Source organism: Salmo salar, chromosome 09, assembly GCF_965601325.2.
Source record: "Salmo salar chromosome 09, fSalSal1, whole genome shotgun sequence".
Classification (NCBI taxonomy): Eukaryota; Metazoa; Chordata; class Actinopteri; order Salmoniformes; family Salmonidae; genus Salmo; species Salmo salar.
The window spans coordinates 132,698,315-132,722,081 of record NC_138299.1 but is presented as its reverse complement, the minus strand read 5'-3'; the positions used below and the strand labels follow the sequence as shown (position 1 = coordinate 132,722,081).

The 23,767-nt window shown below is 41.9% G+C and overlaps 1 protein-coding gene across 1 annotated transcript in view; it reads left to right on the top strand.

Annotated features, from left to right (window-relative positions):
• The window catches only part of LOC106612866 (T-box transcription factor TBX4), a 34,191-nt gene that overhangs the window by 1,772 nt on the left and 8,652 nt on the right, over positions 1–23,767 (top strand). Inside the window, exons 2-5 of the mRNA XM_014214455.3 lie at positions 3,335–3,480; positions 3,815–3,909; positions 13,364–13,483; positions 19,146–19,293. Coding sequence (XP_014069930.1) covers positions 3,337–3,480; positions 3,815–3,909; positions 13,364–13,483; positions 19,146–19,293 — 507 coding nt within the window. The 5' untranslated portion in view covers positions 3,335–3,336. The remainder of the gene's footprint in view (positions 1–3,334; positions 3,481–3,814; positions 3,910–13,363; positions 13,484–19,145; positions 19,294–23,767) is intronic.

The following is a 23,767-nucleotide window of genomic DNA, read 5'->3' as shown; positions in this document are numbered from 1 at the left end:
CTGAGATGTTCTGTTAGGTGGGATACTTACATTTGTAGCCAATAAATCAACTAAACAACTGATTTAAACAGCCCTAATTTTGCGGAGGGAATCCAACATTAGAGAGCTGTTTTCCAGGTGAGAGATTTTACAGCACCATACTCACTTACTACTTTGGTACCATTACATTTTTGTTGTGATAGGTCAGTTTCACATCCAGAATTATTTGCGCTAATGGTGGGCTAACAAGCCCAAAGCTCCGTGATGTGATTCTACTGACGTAGCTGAGTTGTACCTGCCAGAGACATACAACAACAAAGATGCAATGTGCTGATGCACAGTCAGACAACCCCCATCTCTCTGCAACACAACACCAGATGCATGAGACTGGTTTTTGCACAAAATGGCAGGTCAGGTTTGAATTTATGGCAGCTGTCTCAATAACATGCATCATATCTATATTTCAGACTGGGAGGCAAAACACAGACACACAGACAGATACAGGCAAAGACACACACACACACACACACACACACACACACACACACACACACACACACACACACACACACACACACACACACACACACACACACACACACACACACACACACACACACACACACACACACACACACACACACACACACAGACAGACAAATACGACACAAAATGTACTGAGATATAGATACAGTTCATTGCATGCTCTCCCCTCCATTTACTGTCATGGTATTGCTCCTCATAAAAAACTCAGGAGTTGCCTAAAAGCAACAGTTGCTAATTGAGTTTGGCCAGCCCCCAGCATATCAGACTTACCACTGAGAATAGCCTCCCTACTGCACCCAGGGTACACACACACACACACACACACACACACACACACACACACACACACACACACACACACACACACACACACACACACACACACACACACACACACACACACACACACACACACACACACACACACACACACACACACACACACACACACACACAGGACAATCTGCCATGAATAGTTTAGTGGATTATATGTCTGGGAGTGACACAGATATAAACAGAGGGCTAGCTCAGTGTGTTTAGTTAAACAGGGTAAGTGAAAGGGCCCTGTTCAGGAGGGTAAAAAAGTACCACGGCTGATTTGCAGCGCACCTTATCTTTATTCGCTTTAGCAAATGTCTGCGTTGGTTTACAGTTGTAGCCCCTTCTCTTTCATCCTAAGAGAGAGCACTCTAATTGTTTACATGCCTGAGATTAAGGGGGGGCCGGGGTGAGTGTAAAACTCTCCGAAATGTACACTGTAGACCTTTATATGTACTTCCAAAATGGCACCCTATTCCCCATATAGTGCAGTACTTTTGAAAAGGGCCCATAGGACTAGTAGTGCATTATATAGGGAATCAGGTGCCATTTGGGACGTAGAGCTACAGTTTGAGTCTGTATGGTAGGTAAAATGGCTGGGGGAATGGTTGCTATGGGAGAGGAGAGGGCATTGTGAAACTGAACTGTATGGAGCAGACGAGGCTATACCAGGCTGTCTGTGTGTCTGTGTCTCTCATGAAAGATGTTTGTCTTTGAGATGGGCTTAGAGCCGTGAGAAAGCGAAGCTTAGCTGGTGACCTGGACTATTGGAATGAACAGTGTTTAGGAGCTGTTACATAAAACCATCCCGCCGTAATGCTATAAGAGTAAATATTTAATCCAACTCTTCTGACGAACAATTCATCTTGACCCTGTGTGCTTAGTATTGTGGTCTCCAAGTATGCAGATTGAGTAATTAGCTTATGTCTAGAGTTTCTTATGATTTACAAGTTAATATGAAAATATATATTAGGAATTTTGTCATTTTATTTATCAAACTTAACATCAGAGAATCAAAATGGCGATGGTACCAAAATAACAGAAATAGAAGTATTCAATATGGCTGCTGGTCCACCCATCACAGAGCGCAGAGTTGAATGGGATTGTCATTCTAGGAATTCTAATTCTATGGCCAGAATGTTGCTTGAATATTTATGATTACCTAATAGTTGTGTATTTATGATGACCTAACAATCACAACAGTGTAGTTGTATGTGGGAATAACTTCACTTGAATGGGTCCAGTAATTTGAATTCTATGTGTGGAACAACCAAGTTTGCTCACTACTATTCCATCTTTTCACATGAGTGGAGAGCAGAGCTGAGGGTACAGTATGCAGTAAACGATTCAGACGCAGGTCCTCCTGTAAACACACATGGAACCTCACTGCCAACCTAGATCAGCTCTATTTGGTATGAATGAGGGCCCATCATCATATTTGGGTCATTGTGACCAAATTCCCCCAATGGCACATGGCCCTTGCTGCAGTGATCCACCTTGAAATGACTTTGCCTACACAATTCAAAAGATATTTCTATTAACAATAGTTAGTAGCTTGGGGACAAAACAGTGACCTGGTTTCCAAGAATGGAAAAATGAATGCAGTGCAAGAATGAGGCATTGACTTCTGTGTCCTTGAGGTTTCCCTGTAAGGTTTGATACTAAATCATTGTATCTACCAGAAATGTTTAGAAATGCATCTTTCAATATAAATAGTAATTCATAATTTAAAAAAAAACATTTTCTGTAAATAACAGAGACACATTAAAGTAGACTTGTCTTTTACACAGACATGAATTCCAATGAAGAACGTCATTCAAGGTGTGGGATGACGACAATTAATGATCTGATCAGTATATTTTTACTGTGTCCACTTTAGTTCATAAGTTTAGTTTTTTCCTCCCATTGGTCATTCTACAAATGTTCATTAGAAATATTGAATTAATTAGAAGCTTTCCAGTAAAATGTGTTCAATTTCCTTACAGTATTAATAGGGATTATTATTGTAGAAATACAAAATGAATAGCAATTGCTATACAAGTAAATTATATAAATGTACTTAATGTCAATTAGTAGTTGAAAAAGTAAATAATAGCTAAATATTTAGTCATGATGAAATATTAGACTACTTTTTTTTTGGGGGGGGGGGGTCAACTTTGTAGCTTGAAGGGATGTTACATTTTGTTCGTGCACAGTGTATTTCGTTGGAACATATTTTGTCCAGTCCATTTTATGGGAATGTGATATATTGAAGTATTTTAAGAGACCGTGTAGTATTGGTTTAGAGTCTGTCTGTGTATTGTAAGTCTGTTATTATCTGTAGAGATGCTTTGTTTTATTTTAGTATTATAGTAAATCTGTGTCACAGATATTCTATTACATTACTATTTAAGTTCTATATAACTTCTATATGTAATTCTATGGTCCATGTATTGTAAGTCTGTGTATTGTAAGTCTGTGTATTGAACTGAAGCCATTGTTCATCTCATAGAGATGCTCCAGGAGAAGGCCTCAGCTGTGACGGATGACAGTGTGACTGGGGTCCAGCCTGGAGGGCCTCCAGACCTCAGCCCTGACTCCTCACACTTGGGCCTGCCTACAACTCCCAGCACCCCCCAGGGCAATGAGCCAGACCAGGTAATCATGGGTATTGTAGGCTCTCAACACAGAGCCAGAACCACAACTGCAATGGTATTGTATGTTCAGAAGTTTCTTATTCTTGGAAATGGCCAAATGGGTATGTGTCTTTGCTCTCGATTTCAATAAATGTTGACTTGACTTGACAAAATGATTGGCCGTATTAAATCGTGGGTGTTTTTATTTCTAGTCGGTGGATACCCTATCAATTGGGAATGATTTATTGAGAATGAACTGGTTTAACTTAAAAAACGCAGATGGTATAATCTGAGTTGTCTATAAGCCCACAACAGGTTGCCAACCCTCATGGCCGTCTCTACCTTTCTCTATTTAGAATATTGAGAACATCAAGGTTGTTCTTCATGAGAGGGAGCTGTGGAAGAAGTTCCATGAGGCGGGAACAGAGATGATCATAACGAAAGCAGGCAGGTGAGTACCTACAGTTCATATATCACAGCAATACAAGGGCTATACCATATTAGTAGACTAGCACTACACATTATATACTATACTACACTATGCTAAACTGTACTAGACTGATCTGAGACTCTCCAAAAATATGGGTTACTTTTGCTAATTGCGTAGCTGCTTTCAATAGTGTTAAAATGTAGTCATTACAGCACCTCCATTTTGAGCAGCTATGACCATCTGTTGGAGCTAAGTCAACCAATTACACCATGCTACAGATATGGCACCCTGGGTCTCAGGTAGTGGTAGAGTCGTCATGTCTGCCCCAGTGAATATCTAATTGAAAACACAAACCCACAGCCCTGCTCTGTGTGTTAGATTGAATGCCGCCCCGTGGATTAGACAGTCTGGCCCTTAACCTGGACTTTAACCAGAAGATGACAAGATGCTTTCTAACCAACCTCCGCCCACCCCTCATTCCTCACAGGGGCTTTTTTCCCCAGTCCAAAATGTAAAAGGTCACCACAATTTTTCTTTAATGCCGCATCACTGTGAAAGATGGGCTTTCCCTTGTCCAGCTGATAAAGTGTGCTGAGAATTCCTTAAAACCTTTGAAGGGCCCGGCCTCAGAGTGACGCTTAGCTACGCAGCTCCGCCAGCTGCACTCAGCTGGAAAACCTGACTGACTGACTAGGCTTATCCAGTCAGTCAGCCTGAGAAGCCAGAGAAAAGCAGGGCGGCGTCCCAAATGGCACCCTGTTCCCTTTATAGTGCACTACTTCTGACTCGAGCCCATGGTGAGCATGAATAGGGTGCCATATGGGACGCACACCAGGTTTATGTTGCTCGGTAATGGAGCAGGGGCAGCTACAGTACGTAATTCAATAATTCTAAGAATGAACTCTGTCTGAACTGATGTATAACATGTTATTGAACATAAACATTTATTGTAAATTTAACCAGTTGTAGGCCACAACACAGTGGGCGAGAGTTGGTTTTGTTGAGAATGCTATAGATAAACTATAGGTGCCAAAATCGTAATCTGAATCTCTATGCAAAAATGATGAGTAAATATAGCAAGGCTGCTTCACTGCTACACCAGCTCCAGCTAGAATTTTGCTCTACATTTTGCTCTCTAACAGACATATTGTTGTTCAAGTTGCAGCTGAGACTGCCAAAACAATTCAATGCCAATTTATCCCAACAGAGACTTTTTCATAGGGCAATCTGGAAGGAGCATCAAGCAGTAGTGCTAGGTGCCGCTAGATGCTAAAGGATCTGATGAGCTAGCAGGTTTTAATCAGTCTCAGTACATGAAGGATGAATGAATGAACAAATTAATAAATGAATGAATGAAGGTTCTCAGGAACATTTTCCCTTGGAAGGGACGACAGTGAGAGGTCAACACCCTATAGAGGGTGGGCAGTGTCCGGTCAGCACTCCTTGGAAGGGGCAGAGTGGCAGGGCTAGGAAGAAGTTATGGCTGTGTCTTTAGACTAGACCATGGCTTGGGAAACATACTGCCAGTTCAGCCCTTCAGCCTCTTACAGTGCAGCTTGGCCCTTCAGCCTCTTACAGTGCAGCTTGGCCCTTCAGCTTCTTACAGTGTAGCTTGGCCCTCTTACAGTGTAGTTTGGCCCTTCAGCCTCTTACAGTGTAGCTTGGCCCTCTTACAGTGTAGCTTGGCCCTTCAGCCTCATACAGTGCAGCTTGGCCCGTCAGCCTCTTACAGTGTAGCTTGGCCCTTCAGCCTCATACAGTGTAGCTTGGCCCTTCAACCTCTTACAGTGTAGCTTGGCCCTTCAGCCTCATACAGTGTAGCTTGGCCCTTCAGCCTCTTACAGTGTAGCTTGGCCCTTCAGCCTCTTACAGTGTAGCTTGGCCCTTCAGCCTCATACAGTGTAGCTTGGCCCTTCAGCCTCATACAGTGCAGCTTGGCCCTTCAGCCTCATACAGTGTAGCTTGGCCCTTCAGCCTCTTACAGTGTAGCTTGGCCCTTCAGCCTCTTACAGTGTAGCTTGGCCCTTCAGCCTCATACAGTGTAGCTTGGCCCTTCAGCCTCATACAGTGTAGCTTGGCCCTTCAGCCTCATACAGTGTAGCTTGGCCCTTCAGCCTCATACAGTGTAGCTTGGCCCTTCAACCTCTTACAGTGTAGCTTGGCCCTTCAACCTCTTACAGTGTAGCTTGGCCCTTCAGTCTCATACAGTGCATTCAGTGAACTCCTGACTGAGGAACGTAGATGTAGTTTGTTATTGTGAGTGCCACAGTCTCAGTCTTAATCCTTGCTCTTTAACATACGCAGGCAGTGCTCCAACTCTCCCCTCTCTCCCTATCTGTACACACGGTGCTCCTTCTCGCCTCTCTTTCTCTCTGTACACAGTCCGTCAGTGGGAGAGGTGGTGGAGGGGTGATTAGAGGACCCCGGCGCCCGCTTTCAGCAGCGTCTAGCGGGGCCTGGAACGCTCCATCATCCCCCTGCCGCTCCTTTTGATCTCCCTCAGTGCTGGAGGTTCCCAGAGACTGGATGGGAGTCCCAAATGGTACCCTATTCCCCATGTAGTGCACTACTTTTGACCAGAGCCCTATGGGCCTTGGTCAAAAGTAGTACATTATAAATTAAATAGTGTACCATTTGGGACAGAGCCTGGATAGATCCCTGGACTTGAGGGCCTCGGAGGCAGGGAGGCTCATAGTGCTGAGCTGCTAGGAAAACAGCTGGCTCACGCCACACAAACACACACCCACACACTGACACTGATATCATACACATTCTCCATCTCCATTTCTCATTCTCTCCAGTCCTCTACACATACAAACAGTCTCTCAGACACGCACGTGAACAGAAAACGCATGCCTTGGGAACATGTGGCAATCAGCTGGTCCTGACTGCTCCTGAGTTTTGACAGGCACTCGCTCTAACAAATGAATCCCTATTCTATTGTTCATGCATTGTCATATTCTGTTTTGGATGACACAAAGGCATGTTTCCGAGTAAAGTTCTGCAAGTCCTTCAAGGGGATGGACAGTACAACTTGGATATGGCTGTTTGGCAGCTTTGCCATGGAAACCACAGCATCTGTCATCAGGCAGGGCTGAGGTGGCTGAGCAATTGAGGTCCCCGATTAGCCATTAGACATGCTATGTGATCCAGTGTGGGCCCCTCGCAGAGCTGTGCTGTGTTACCCCTTCATGGAGCTGAGTCTTTTGGTAATGGACTCAGCTAGGGAGATGGTAATTCTAGGGCCCGATCGAACAATGTTTCCACAGTAACTGAGGGGTTACTGTTCACCACTATTTCAATCGAGTCATGTCTTTGTGGGAAAATGGAATCATGGATGTGCTGAAAAGCCAGTAGCAATAATGGCAGGCTGGGTTACATAGAAATAGCCTTATATCCTTGTAGAGACCTCCTGATCTATTGACACAGGCCTCAATATGGGCCTGGTTGGATGGTGTGAGTGGGGCTGGGATGAGCTGCAGGTCTGTTTTGGATGTTCCCCTCAGATTAAAATGTCTTTCTGTGAGCCTGACACCAGGACTGATCTCCTCACTGATTGGATTTGGAGCCTGAGAGAGACGGAGAGAGATTACCTGCCTTCAATCCCCTCTACCATACGGGGCAGGTTGAGTATTTACAGTAATGTGATCCATGAACAAAACTTTAGCTAGGGCTCCTGTCAGGCCAGAAAGATCTGGGATGGGTCCTTTGAAGCCTTGTACGTTAGCAACAGATAGAGGCTGAGTCCCAAATGGCACCCTATTCCCTACATAGTGCACTACCTTTGATGTACCCAGAGCCTTGGCCTGCTTAGGGGGCCAGCTATCTGCCCGCTCTTACACTCATCTATTCAGAGAGCATGTCACTGTCAGCCTTTCACAAGTGTGTCTCACACTCCCACTATTTTAACCGGTTGTCAGGAGAAGGGGAAGCAGCAGATCAACTGTACTGGAGTACAGACCCTTTGACCGACCCTACTCTCAGGGGGTGATGCGGTACGATGACAAGTCAGATGTACAAAGTGCTGTCCGATCCGAACCGCCATTAAAAAGCACTTAGGGGTTTATAAGGGGTGCTGCAGATCCCTTTGCAACTTTTTGCTTTGCAGATGGGATGAAAAAGAGAGCCGTTTCACAGGGAAGAGGTCATGGAAGGTAGGGCTATTCATGTGTTTTATGGCCTTGTCTGCTATATTAGCATATTCTGTCTATCATTCCCGAGTCTCTCTCTCTGAGACGGATGAGAGCAGAGAGCTCTTTTTATGGTGGTGCTGCCGATGCACTCTCAAAAACCATCAGGTGAAATGTAGGAACATGCCACTGGGCACACCACGCCATTTCAACGTGGAAATGTGGGTAGTATTTGGTTGAAATGTTGGATCAATTAAATTTCAACCTTTATTCACCCACTCAAAAAGACAGCCATACGTTTGTTGAATTCCCAATGTGTTATCACTATGCTTTCAACCATCTAAAAGCACAACCAAATTCCAATGGAAAAATAATGTCATATTTTCCGTCGCTGTTATCTAAATGTATTATCACTGCGCTTTCAACCATTTAAAAGCACAGAAAGTTCAAATAGGAATACAATGTCAGATATTTTGTATTTATACAACTTAATGTATTATCACTATATTTAATCTAATAGCACAACCAAATTACCTGGATTGCAGTTGAGATTACATAAGAAGTACATCAATACTGATGGAGATTCTGCACAGATTAATATAGAAACTGTGTCAGGCTCCACAGACCTGCTATCTTTCTATGATACATTTTACTAGGCAAGCCAGTTAAGAACAAATTCTTATTTACAATGACAGCCTACCCTGGCCAACACCACCCTATGGGACTCCCAATCACAGCCAGGATTTGAACCAGGTACTGTAGTGACACCTCCTGCACTGTTTTAGACCACTGCGCCACCCGTAAGAACACAAGACGACATTTATAGTTACTGTAGACTAACCTCAAAATGTGGCCATGGATATGTTACTTGTTTTAAGGTTGAATGAAAACTGTTACATTAGTTTGTAAGATAGCTTTAACTTTAGTCTGTATTACTGAATTACAAAAGTAATATTGAATTGTGTTTGGTGGACAACACCACCAAATATCAACATTTTATGGATATCTAATGCTTGGATAGTGGATAGTTTCATCTGAGCCACTGGCTTAATCTTATTCTTTAACTTTTATTTTTGATTGAGTTGGAGACGTGAATCCAACATATCATTTGTTAATTTATTGACAAGTTAATAGGCTATTTACTGTATTACAAAAGTGAAAGGGCCCGATTCCGATTTAGGAACACCTTTCCTACACACTGCTCAGTAGTTAGTATTCAGACTTACCTTGTGTAGGTGTGTAACAGGATTTGCAGGCGTGGTTCACTTGTGTGCGCTGAATAAATGGAATTAAACCGCTGAAAACCCTCCCACTTGCTGGCCAACAGATTTTCTTGTGGAGTTTTCATTCAATAGGGTTTTCAGTACATTTACCTTAAGTCATCTTTTTAAATACAGTGTACCTTTTAGTTTTAATTTTATTCACAGACTCACTAGAATATATCCAGAGAACGGGTTCAGAATATTAGAGATCATGAAAGAAAGTCATCTAAATATATGCATGTTCTTCTACGTTTCGGCACCAATTGGTAAATAAAAGAATACTCTGATCTTATAGATTATTTAGGGTTAGGAAGTATTTAGGAATCATAAAAACAGGATAGGAGAGCATTTATGCACGAAAGAAAAAAGACAGTGGTTAGATTAATTCTGAAAATGTTCACATTCAGTTCTTCAACCCATGGTAATGTTGGAAGATTAGTGTACATAGAATTATAATAGGGAGAATAGTGTAGAATTGTAGGCCATACCCTCATCTATTGTCTGCACTAACCATGGAATTGTGTGATGACACAGCCAAGTATTGCACCATGCATCAGGTTCAAACTGTTACGGCTTGGTCTGCGTTTTACTCCATAACAATTTAATTAGCCTACATGTCTTTAAAAAAGAATATATACATATATATATATATATTATCAACTGTTACCAATGATCCTCAGCAACAACCACACGGCTGTAAACAAAACAATGTAATTAAATGGAATGATAAAGGGAAGTAACAGTAAATTACCCAGTAAGTGGGTAATATTTAACCTGATAGAAATAGGAAACAGAGAATGTTGGGTAGCCTATAATTAAGACATTTGAGAGTGCCCATCCCTGCAAGTTAAAATGTCTTACAATTTAAATTCTACATTTCATAATCTTTAGTGTGGGAAAGTTGGTATGTTGATATCTTTCAGTTTGCTGCCATATGACTGGTTTCACATTTGTTTCCAGCGATTATAAGGTAAAATATATCATTTATATTTACAATTCTCTGATTCAAACGGATTACTAATTTACCTAGTTCTTATCAATTGCTCTCATCAAGTTGTAAATTCCAGTGCATGGAGAATGGTGTTATTTGTATCGGAAAAAAATGATGTTTTTTCCACTTGGAACCGATATGTTGGCTAGACATTATTTATGGTTTCTTTGCACGTAAATGTGGTGGAATTATGAGGGAATTAAGTCAAGGTCAGAATATGTCTTATCAGACACACCTTTGCCACACCTTCATTTATTCGATCCCCACCCAAATAATATTGGGGGAATAGCATGCTATTCTCATGCTTAAGTTCAATGTCAGTATACGCATAGAGAGAAAAGGGCATAAAAAGGGAATTATCTTCCATTTACACGCGCTTAACTCAAGTTGGAATCGGCCCCATATTGAATTGTGTTTGGTTGTCAATGCAACCAAATATCAGCATTTTAAGGAAATGTATATTTTGTGCCACTGACTTAGTCTGGTTTTAATTCCAGTTTGTCTACAAATTAATTGATTTGTTGGATTCACATCTCCATCTCAACCAAGAATCAAATTGAAAGAATAGGACTAAATTAAATCAAACTTTATGTAAAGTGCATTTAATTTTTGACTTGATTTCAAATCAAATCTAATTGTATTTGTCACATGCGCCGATTACAACAGGTGTAGACCTTACTGTGAATTGCTTACTTACAAGCCCTTATCCAACAATGCAGTTTAAAGTGTTAACAAAGTTCAAAAAGAAGAAAATAGAAAAATAACAAATAATTAAAGATCACCAATAAAATAACAGTAGTGAGGCTATATACAGGGGGTACTGCTACAGAGTCAATGTGCGGGGGTACAGGTTAGTCGAGGTAATTGAGGTAATATGTACATGTAGGTAGAAGTAAAGTGACTATGCATAGATAATAAACAGAGAGTAGCAGCATTCTAAAAATGGGGTTGGGGGGGGGGGGGGTGCAAATAGTCCGGGTAGCCATTTGATTAGCTGGTCAGGAGTCTAATGGCTTGGGGGTAGAAGCATTTTGGACCTAGACTTGGTGCTCCGGTACTGCTTGCCATGCGGTAGCAGAGAGAACAGTCTATGACTAGGGTGGCTGGAGTCTGACAATTTTTAGGGCCTTCCTGCCTTTTGTCGTATTCTTTAAGTTAGATTTTTGGTTGAGGTGGACATGTGAATCCAACATATCAATGATTAATTTGTAGAGAAACTGGAATTAAAGCCAGACTAAGTCAGCGGTACAGATGGACCTATCCAAGCAGAAGATACGTCTCCTTTAAATGTTGATATTTGGTTGCGTTGACAACCAAAGACAATTCAATATCCAGTTTGTCTACAAATGAATAATTGATATGTTGGAGTCACTTCTAATCATTAATATGTTGGATTCACGTCTTCATCTCAACCAAAAATAAAAGTTATAAAATAGGACTAAATCTAGTCTAATCAAACTTTACATGCACTTTAAAAAAAAATACGATTTGATTTAGTCCAATTCTTTAACTTTTATTTTTGGTTGAGATGGAGACGTGAATCTAACATATTAATGATTCAATTGAAGATTACATTTGAAATCAACTAAAGCTTGAAACTCTAGGCCTATATGTATTAGATATTTAAGCAATAAGGCCCATGCAGAGTGCCTGGACACAGCCCTTAGCCGTGGTATATTGGCCATATACCAACAACTCCAGAGATGCCTCATTGCTATAATAAACTGGTTACCAACGTAATTAGAACAGTAAAAATAAATGTTTTGTCATACCCATGGTATACGGTCTGTTATACCACACCTTTCAGCCAATCAGCATTCAGGGCTCGAACCACCCAGTTTATAATTTTAGTTGAACCCTGGGTTGAATTTAAACAAAAGCTGTTGATGACTTTGCAAATGCTATATAGGCCTAAATAGTGTAATTGATGATATACAGTATGACTTATAAAGTATGGTTACATTTAATTTGCTCTGTTAAAGCTATCCCTTGGAATGACTTTGGTAGCAACAGTGAATATATTTAGTTATTTAGAGATCTCTCAGTATTCATTCTCATGATAGCACATTGGTAGTAGCCAGTGACACATATCAAAGCTAAACAGGGCTGGGCTTGGTTAAAACCCTGGATGGGAGACCAAATGAATAGCAGTAGATACATTAACTCTCCAGTAGGAGGTACTACCCAGCTTATAGTCTTCTTTCTGATAGTGGATATAATGTTTCAAACTTACAAATTCAACATATTTGATACAAGGTTTGTCTATGTTGATCATTGGTTACAATAATGACAATACTGTGGTTGAATTTCCACCCTCAAAACATACTTTTACATTGATAACTTTTTTCAAATCCAATGTATTTTCCACGTAGATTCCACATCACAATACGTTGACAAATAACGTTGATTCAACCAGTTTGTGGTTACATACCTCCCTCAACTCTGTGATCTCCTGTGACCTCTCTAGCTCCTTACTCGTCCCAATCAGTCTCTAAGCCTGGCTTGAGCCGCTTTCTGAGTGCTAATCATCCGTTCATCTGCCGCGGGGAGAACACTTTCCGTGCTGATGCTACACTCAGGGCTGGCTAAAACCCTCCTGCAAGCCGGAGAAGAGCCTCTTATGCATGTTTACCCTTTGCCTTCAGCCCCATGGAGAGACACCTTGGGGCTAAAGCCGATTTTCATTAGCTCATCTGAAGAGGGAAATATTTTCCAGTGTAAGGTAGCTAGGTGAGGGAAGGTACTTAGGTGCTCAAAAAGCTTGGGTGACATCATTGCCCAAAGCGCCTTATCACCTTGATTCCCGTTCAACATCCCTCAAAGCTCCAAGGTGTGAGGACAGCACGAAGACATAAGGCATTAAATTAACCTCCGTATTTACGGGTCTTACGATACTAAAGGTGCTTAGAAGCTAATGGCAGGTCTTTCCAAATTGGATCAGGATGAGGTGACTTTGTCACCAATAACTAAACACCTGCTGACCCAATTCGTGTTTGAGTGAGTTGGGGAGCGAGCATTAGGTCTAGTGGGTGAAATCATCATTAGGGGATGTCTAATTTAATGTAAGACCCTTCTCTTGTTTTCCTTCACAGGAGGATGTTCCCCAGCTACAAGGTTAAAGTGACGGGCATGAACCCGAAAACTAAGTACATCCTCCTCACAGACATTGTCCCCGCCGACGACCATCGCTACAAGTTCTGTGACAACAAGTGGTGAGTTTAGTCAGAGACACATTTAAAAAAATGTGATCCTTTATTTAACTTGGAAGACCTTTGAGATAAGGAATCTACTTTATGATGGAAACCTGGTCACCAAGACAGCAGCTATACAGTCAATACAAACATTTACAGTTAAAGTCGGAAGTTTACATATACCTTAGCCAAATACATTTAAACTCAGTTTTTCACAATTCCTGACATTTGATCCTAGTAAAAATTCCCTGTCTTAGGTCATTTAGGATCACCACTTTATTTAAGAATGTGAAATGTCTGTCACGGTCGTGATAATGGACGGACCAAGGCGCAGCATGTGTTGAGTTCCACATCTTTATTAAAAGTGAAACTTCTCAACAAAAACAATAAACAAGCAACGAAACGTGAAGTAACGTAGTGCAACAAGCACATACACAAACAATATCCCACAAAAGCAGGTGGGAACAGAGACACCTTAAGTATGATCCCCAATTAGAGACAAGGATAATCAGCTGCCTCTAATTGGGAACCATACTCAATCCCAAACATAGAAATTAATCGACTAGAACACCCCCTAGTCACACCCTGCCCTACAACACCATAGAGAACCAAGGTACCTAACCTATGGTCAGGGCGTGACAATGTCAGAATAATAGTAGAGAGAATGATTTATTTCAGCTTTAATTTCTCTCATCACATTCCCAGTGGATCAGAAGTTTACATACACTCAATTAGTATTTTGTAGCATTGCCTTTAAATTGTTTAACTTGGGTCAAATGTTTCGGGTAGCCTTCCACAAGCTCCCCACAATAAGTTGGGTGAATTTTGGTCCATTCCTCCTGAGAAAGCTCCTGTAACTGAGTCAGGTTTATAGGCCTCCTTGCTCGCACACACTTTTTCAGTTCTGCCCACTAATTTTCTACAGGATTGAGGTCAGGACTTTGTGATGGCCACTCCAATACCTTGACTTTGTTGTCCTTAAGCCATTTTGCCACAACTTTGGAAGTATGCTTGGGGTCATTATCCATTTGGAAGACCCATTGGCGACCAAGATTTAACTTCTGATGCCTTGAGATGGTGCTTCAATATATCCACATAATTTTCCTTCCTCATGAAGCCATCTATTTTGTGCCATCTACCAGTCCCTCCTGCAGCAAAGCACCCCCACAACATGATGCTGCCACCCCCGTGCTGCACGTTTGGGATTGTGTTCTTGGGCTTGCAAGCCTCCCCCTTTTTCCTCCAAACATAACGATGGTCATTATGGCCAAACAGTTCTATTTTTGTTTCATCAGACCAGAGGACATTTCTCCAAAAAGTAAAATCTTTGTCCCAATGTGCAGTGGCAAACCGTAGTCTGGCTTTTTGGCAGTTTTGGAGCAGTGGCTTCTTTCTTGCTGAGCGGCCTTTCAAGTTATGTCGATGTAGGACTCATTTTACTGTGAATATAGATACTTTTGTGCCTGTTTCCTCCAGCATCTTCACAAGGTCCTTTGCTGTTGTTCTGGGATTGATTTGCACTTTTCGCACCAAAGTACGTTCATCTCTAGGAGACAGAACGCGTCTCCTTTCTGAGCGGTATGACGGCTGCGTGGTCCCATTGTGTTTATACTTGCGTACTATTGTTTGTAGAGATGAACGTGGAACCTGCAGGCGTTTGAAAATTGCTCCCAAGGATGCACCAGACTTGTGGAGGTCTACAATTTTTTTCTGAGGTCTTGGCTGATTTATTTTGATTTTCCCATAATGTCAAGCAAAGAGGCACTGAGTTTGAAGGTAGGCCTTGAAATACATCCACAGGTACACCTCCAATTGAGTCAGATTATGTCAATTAGCCTATCAGAAGCTTCTAAAGCCATGACATCATTTTTGGGAATTTTCCAAGCTGTTTAATGGCACAGTCAACTTAGTATGTAAACTTCTGACCCACTGGAATTGTGATACAGTGAATTATAAGTGAAATGATCTGTCTGTAAACAATTGTTGGAAAAATGACTTGTGTCATGCACAAAGTAGATGTCCTTACCGACTTGCCAAAACTATAGTTTGTTAACAAGAAATTTGTAGAGTGGTTGAAAAAATAGTTTTAATGACTCCAACCTAAGTGTATGTAAACTTCCGACTTCAACTGTACATATTAAAAACAGACAATACGGCAATACACACAACAGACCAGTAAAGAAAATATACATAGACAATTGTAAAATCCTTCCAAAAACCTTGTCAGAATGGTTCTTCCAGTTTGCAGTATTTCTCAAGTTCTTCTCTAAGCTCAGGGCTTAGATGAGTAACATCCTTAATGGTTGTTATGAGAAATCCACCTACTCGTCTCTGTCTCAGATGCTGCTTGGCTTTAGACCTCAGGAGTCAGGGACGTTTTGAAATGGATAGGGGGTCAAGAAATGGGGAGGTTAGGGAGGGTGGGGAGGGAGCAGTGAGCTTAAGGAAGGTGAAAGTAGCTATTATCTTCTCAACCCCACAGCTTCACCCCCACAACTCAGCAGAGGCCTTCCTCTCACCATAGGAAAACAATCACCAACGCTGTAGAGCAGACAGTAACGGTGGGTGCAAATGAGAGAGACATTTAACACTCTCAGACAGTTTTATCTGCTTGAGGTGATGCTGCCTCCCACATACAGTATACACACAGACACGCAGTACACACACACACACACACACACACACACACACACACACACACACACACACACACACACACACACACACACACACACACACACACACACACACACACACACACACACACACACACACACACACACACACACACACACACACACACACACACACACACACACACACACACACACACACACATCCCAGGCAGAGGGCCCTTTCCTCGGCAGGCTCTTGAACAAACACTTTACATGCTGTGACATCATTATGCAAACCAAATTAATGGAAGGGTACAAATTACCATGTTTTCTGCATTATATTCTTTATTTAAACCCCCCCACCCCTTACAAATGTCATGTTGGATAATGTAACGTTGTTTCATGTGGAATCATACAGCACCAAAAAGGGTTGTAACCATAGTGGATCCCTTTTTTTGTGCTATATAGAACCCTTTTTTGAAGGTTCTATAAAGAACCATGCTAATACAGTTCTAAATGGAAGCTTTATGTTCCTATAAAGATCCCTTTCCTATAAAGCACTATAAAAGGTTCTATATAGCAGAATCCTTTTTGGTGTTATGATTACAACCCTTAATGGTTCCTTATGGAACCTATATGGAGAAAGGTTTTTTATAGAACCATTCTCAATCTCAAAAGTTCTCCAAATAACCTTTTGAAGAACCATACAGGGTTATTTTTTTCTGGTTAGCCATATTATAGGTTTTAAACTTGTGTTCATTGACAAGCTTAATCAGGTGTGCTAGCTCTGGAATGGCAGGGTGTCCTTAAGGAGAGAATTGAGAACCACTGACTTAAGCAACAGTTCTCAATTGACACAAGGCCATACATGAGTCTTTCACAAAACACTGTCATTGGCCATAGTCATTTTCAATATGGCATAGCAAAAAAGATGAGATAAACTGTAATCACACTCGGTTTTACAAAAAGAGCAGTGCTCAAACCACACCCCAAAATATTGTAATGATCCATTTTAATTATCACTAAAAGAGGAAAGAACCCTTTTTTGACTCTGCAAACTACAAATAACCATTTAACGTCTTGAAGGGTTCTTTGGGTCAGTATGGTTCCACATAGAACCATCACCTTTCACAAAGAACCCTTGAGGAACCCTTATTTTTGTGTGTGTATTGGTTAACAACATTTTCTTTGTGTTCAAGACCAACGTGTGATGTCCATCTCCTACTCATCTGTTAATTCGTTCATTTGTATAGATTCATTGATGGAATGGAGAGCTGGAGTATGAGTCCAGGCTCTTGCTGCCTTCAGTCATGGAAGGCCTAAATTGAGTCTGTTGTGGTTGAATAATGAGGAAAACTGTCAGTTTCATCATTGCTCTTGTGAAAAGGAGCGCCTGGCTGCAGAGAAAAATCACCACTTCTCAGAACGAGAGAGAGAGAGGACACAAAAACAATATGATGATCATCGAAATCTTTAGTACTGTAATATTTTTAGTGACAAGTCTGTCCACAGACAGCTTTGTTGTTATTGAGGTCATGTTATAATATGCCATGCCATGCATGCTCCTTTGTTCTTTTAGAGCACAGCAAGAGCAGTGCCTCATGTCTCAGCCGCTGCGCTAACTAAACTGTAGCTGCGGATTGTCATTAGCAAGCTGCCTGCTGGGCTGTACCCGCTGTCCTTCCAGTGACCCTATACTTTGGGTGATGCCGGTTTTGACTAGATGGGATACAGCTTATGTCAGAATTGACTAGAAAGAGGGCCTCCTGAGTGGCGTGGTGGGATAAGGCACTGCATCACAGTGCTATCTGTGCCACCAGAGATTCTGGGTTCAAGTCCAGGCTCTGTTGACACCGGCCATAACCAGGAGACCGATGGGCCCAGTGTTGTCCTGGTTAGGGGAAGGCTGGCAGGGATGTCCTTGTCCCATTGTGCACTAGTGACTCCTGTGGCATACTGACAGTCACCAGGTGTACAGTATTTGCTCTGACACATTGGTGTGGCTGGCTTCTGGGTTAAGTGGGTGTTGTGTTTCAGAGGATTCTTGACCTTTGCCTCTCCCGAGTCCGTACAGGAGTGTAACTACCAATTGGATACCATGAAAAAGGGGTAAAATAATAGACTTTTCGTAACAGGGTAGGAGAACTTACGCAGCAGGTTAGGAGAATTAGGTTAAGGTTAGGGTTAGCTAAAATGCAAAACAAAATCTACTTTTGAAGTCAATTTGACATAAACTGTATTCCTCTAGCCATGACCAGTGATGCCACCACAGCCTGCATCTGCCACTGCCCACCGGAGCGTTATCAACCATTAGCACTGTCGGCTGTGCAAATGACAAAACAACCATATCCAGGGTAGGGTATTATACTGAAACCAGAACCCTAGTCACGCCAAGAAAAATCTACGTCCCAAATGGCACCCTAATCGCAGGGCCCATAGTCAGAAGTAGTGCACTATGTAGGGAATAGGGTACCATTTGAGACTCAGACAAAGCCTCCATAAAATGCCCCACCGTGCTTTGCTTTCTCCAGCAGCCATGTTATATTTTTTTTTAACAGCCATTTGTTCCAGATCTTTGTGGGATGGCCTGGGAGGGCCTGGAATCCCAGCGTGGGGTTCTGGATTCTCTCAGCGACACCTCGGAGGAGCGTAATTAACAGTGATGTTACGGTTGAAGCAACCACCAGCACCTCCAGTCTGGGAGAATGGTTCCTATAGCCCATAGTGTGAGGGCTGAAACGGCTGCAATTTTTTATGATTACTGACTGTAGCTACATGTGTTTGGTGTAAAAAGTTATCCTTCATTCTCAGTGGCCTATCAGTGAGCCTGAATGGAGTCGTGTGGCTGCTAGAAGATTTGGCCATGCTGTGACAATATGGTTTGGTAGATCACAGGGCTGCTGGGTTGTATATGGCTGCAATCATCTCTTGGCAGAGTAATGGCCGTTGGTTGCTGCTAGCCAAGGGGTCTTTATGAGGATGATGATGTTGCACCTTAATGTGTCTCTTCATCTCCCTCTCTCCTTCCCACTCTCGTTCTTCTCTCTTCTCCTCCTTTTTCTACTCAGGATGGTGGCAGGCAAGGCGGAGCCGGCCATGCCAGGGAGGCTCTATGTCCATCCAGACTCCCCAGCTACAGGAGCCCACTGGATGAGGCAGCTGGTGTCTTTCCAGAAGCTAAAACTCACCAACAACCACCTGGACCCTTTTGGGCATGTGAGTGACCCTCAGTCTACCCACCTACAGCATCCCAGCACACAGGCTAACATTCACTCAAATCAGTGGCGGTTGGTGCCATTTAAGATGAGGGAGGATTATATATATATTTTTAATGAGCACAGCCTTATTTCTATTACAGCATATTGGATTACTGTCATTCATATTCCATTCACCCAGTTCAATGTAACAGTGATCGGTTTAGGGTACTACATGATACTCAAATTTTCCCTGTACCCTTCATGACGTAGGTGCACAGGTTGAGAGATATTTGAGTAATCAAGGTGACAGACAGTGACACATGCAATACTGTCTTGCCTGCATCTAGCTGATCTAGGGTGTAATCATTAGTCCAACAGTTGCAAATTACAGTTTCTGTTGGACAAATTCAGGTATGTTTATCACTGTTTCATTCCGTTTGCTTCCATTTAAGAAACCTTTTTAAACAGAATCGGTGCAATGAATACACCCCTGATCACACGCAAACAGTTCACTTTCATAGCACACGTGACACACCTTTTCCCTTCGCTTGTGGACTTCAGTGCACAGCACATCAGCTGTCTGACACCAGATGAAAAAACCTTCATATCATGACTGCTAAACTGCTACACACAGCCAACATCATTGTCACGTCATAGTCAACTAGAACTACAAGAACTAATGCGTTAGTAAACCCAGTGTATAGTAAGAAAGTAGTTTAGCAGTTACACCAGCAGTGGCAATACATTTATAAAACCAAAAGCTTACCTTGACTTGGAAGAGTTCCAGTGTTGGATAGCCATAGCGATAGCCAGCTAGCTGACATAGCATCCTTCTCTGTTTGAGTAGGTTAAACTAGCTAGCTGCATTTGCTAGCTAAGTGAAATAAAAATAAAAAATACAACCAAATATAGCTCTCTCTCTCTCGCTTCTCCTTAATTTTGGAAGAAATTAATTTGTTCAAAACTGTTCAACTATCGTCTTTCTCTTTGAGGAAACTACTCACCACATTTTATGCACTGCACTGCAGTGCTAGCTAGCTGTAGCTTATGATTCAGTAATAGATTCATTCTCTGATCCTTTGATTGGGTGGACAACATGTCAGTTCATGCTGCAAGAGCTCTGATAGGTTGGAGGACATCCTCCGGAAGTTGTCATAATTACTGTGTAAAGAGGTGAGAACCACGAGCCTCTTAAGTTTTGTATTGAAGTCAATGTACCCAGAGGAGGACAGAAGCTAGCTGGCCTCCGGTGCCGTGTTTTTTCAATATTAATTATTAACCTATCATCATTAATATAATATTTTATTTACAATGTACTAATAAAACTAACGGTTCTTTTTCTTTTCTCGTTTTTGGAAAAAAGTAAACATCCAGAGAGCCTCTGTATTGCCCAACCCTCCCCCCTAAAGAAAAATCTGGCTCCCAAAAATTAAAAGAAAGACAGGAGAGAGAAAAGAAAGGGAGACAATATGTCACCCAATTTTTCACAAAGGAAGGTGAGTGTAGTCCGTGAGTGGTGGAAATGAACCTGTTACCTTAGTCCATTTGCTCCCCGAACATTAGTTACTTAATATCTTCACAGAAAATTCTGAGTGTTTACATTTCGCTCCTCTTTTAGCCGACATTTAATCAATGCAGGCAAACTTTTAGCAAGCTATTCATACTAAATAAGTTGTCCCCGCCCCTGCCTGGTGCCAGGCCCAACAGATGCAGCTTCAGGCTCAGCAGCCCTGTCACCCCATCCCCATACCCCTGAACCAGCCCTACTCCCAACTAAAGGAGGTCAGCATTCAAATCAAATCAAATCAAATTTATTTTTATATAGCCCTTCGTACATCAGCTGATATTCTCAAAGTGCTGTACAGAAACCCAGCCTAAAACCCCAAACAGCAAGCAAAGCATGTGAAAGAAGCACGGTGGCTAGGAAAAACTCCCTAGGAAAAACTCCCTAGAAAGGCCAAAAACCTAGGAAGAAACCTAGAGAGGAACCAGGCTATGAGGGGTGGCCAGTCCTCTTCTGGCTGTGCAGGGTGGATATTATAACAGAACATGGTCAAGATGTTAAAATGTTCATAAATGACCAGCATGGTCAAATAATAATAATCATAGTAGTTGTCGAGGGTGCAACAAGCACGTCCGGTGAACAGGTCAGGGTTCCATAGCCGCAGGCAGAACAGTTGAAACTGGAGCAGCAGCACGGCCAGGTGGACTGGGGACAGCAAGGAGTCATCATACCAGGTATTCCTGAGGCATGGTCCTAGGGCTCAGGTCCTCCGAGAGAAAGACAGAAAGAGAGAAAGAGAGAATTAGAGAGAGCATATTTAAATACACACAGGACACCGGATAAGACAAGAGAAATACTCCAGATGTAACAGACTGACCCTAGCCCCCCGACACATAAACTACTGCAGTATAAATACTGGAGGCTGAGACAGGAGGGATCATTGTGTTGTGTTGAATGACATGTCAGTTGGCATAATTGCAGGTACTGCAATGCATTGAGGACAAGAATGTGATTCTCCAGTCAGGAAAAATCTCACTTGACACAGAGGCAGCCAATATCAGAGCCTTAAAGGAAGAGATGCAGGATCTTAGAGATGGATGGGAGTCTCTCCTGTCTGAGGCAACACTGATTGCTACGCAAATGGATGTTGCACCTCAATTTAGCAAGGAACACAGCCGCCAGAGGAAAAGGAAGATATTCCATGATGAGACCTCTCAACACTGTTTTTTACTGCTATGGACATCATAAGTGACTTGGACACTAGGTTCCACAACACTGCAAAAATTGTAGAATCATTTTCTGCTGTTCTGACAGTTGGGCATATTAGTGAGGATAAAGTCCCTTCTGTGTGCCAACCACTGATCATGAAGTATTCCAGAGATCTTACACCTGAGTTTCAAAATGAAATAAGACACCTGAACACTGTATATGCTGTCCCTTTCCCCCCAACTTGTTCCCTCTTGATCTCCTGAATCCAATTTGTAAGATGCAGCTGCAAAGCATTTTTGGAGAAGTGTGCATTGCTTTACGTATATTTTGCACACTGCATGTTGCTGGTGGCGAGAGAGCTTTAAGTAAGCTAAAAACTATTTGAGGTCTACTATGTCCCAGGACAGGCTTTGCAGTCTTGCCATGCTGTCCATTGAAGGTCAGTTAGCTAGAACGCTGGACTTGCTTATTTTCTAGTTGGTATGTATACTTAGTTCAAAAATCTGCTGCTGATTTGATTATTTTGTTTGTTATATTATTCTATAGATGATAATGTTTTTATTTGAAGAGGTTAATGTATATTTAAGTTATATTTATTTTACGTTATTCATTAATGATAAGAGAATTCTCCATTCAAGAATTTTACCATTAACATTACATTTATACTGTAAAATATGGCCTTTAGCAAATTTTTTATAGAGGGTATCAGTCTTGCATGAAATAGTGAATTCCACTGTATGCAGAATGTTGTGTGCATGTCTGCACAGTGTTATATTTTTACAGCTCACTGTCAGTAAATATTGGACTACAAGAGAGTTGCAAGTCTGCAAAGGTAGAGTTATTTAAAGCTTTGAATGTGTTGATTGGGTTCTGAAGGTGTGTGGTTACAGCAATTGCGCAGGGTTGGTATGGCCTGTGGTGGTGTGGCCCAATGTGGTATCTTTTCATTGGGCCCAAAATCCCTGGCGGCGTTCCTGCCTCCGGCTACACCATGGTGCTGCCCTACAGAGTGCTGCAGAGGCTACTGTAGACCTTCATTGCAAAACAGTGTGCTTTAATCAATTATTTGGTGGCGTGAATAAATTTAGTATAGTTTTATCTAAAATGACTAACTTTAATGTTTCACTATTTAGATTTTCAAGAAATTCACTAAGGAGGATGGTCCTCCCCTTCCTCCTCTGAGGAGCCTCCACTGATCAAATATACTAAAAGTACATGTACAGTTGAAGTCGGAAGTTTACATACACCTTAGCCAAATACATTTCAACTCAGTTTTTCACAATTCCTGACATTTAATCCTAGTAAAAATTCCCCGTCTTAGGTCAGTTAGGATCACCACTTTATTTTAAGATTGTGAAATGTCAGAATAATAGTAAGAGAATGATTTATTTCAGCTTTAATTTCTTTCATCACATTCCCAGTGGGTGAGAAGTTTACATACACTCAATTAGTATTTTGTAGCATTGCCTTTAAATTGTCTAACTTGGGTCAAACGTTTTGGGTAACCCCCACAAGCTTCCCACAATAAGTTGGGTGAATTTTGTCCCATTCCTCCTGACAGAGCTGGTGTAACTGAGTCAGGTTTGTAGGCCTCCTTGCTCGCACACACTTTTTCAGTTCTGCCCACTAATTTTCTATAGGATTGAGGTCAGGGCTTTGTGATGGCACTCCAACACCTTGACTTTGTTGTCCTTAAGCCATTTTGCCACAACTTTGGAAGTACGCTTGGGGTCATTGTCCATTTGGAAGACGCATTTGCGACAAAGCTTTAACTTCCTGA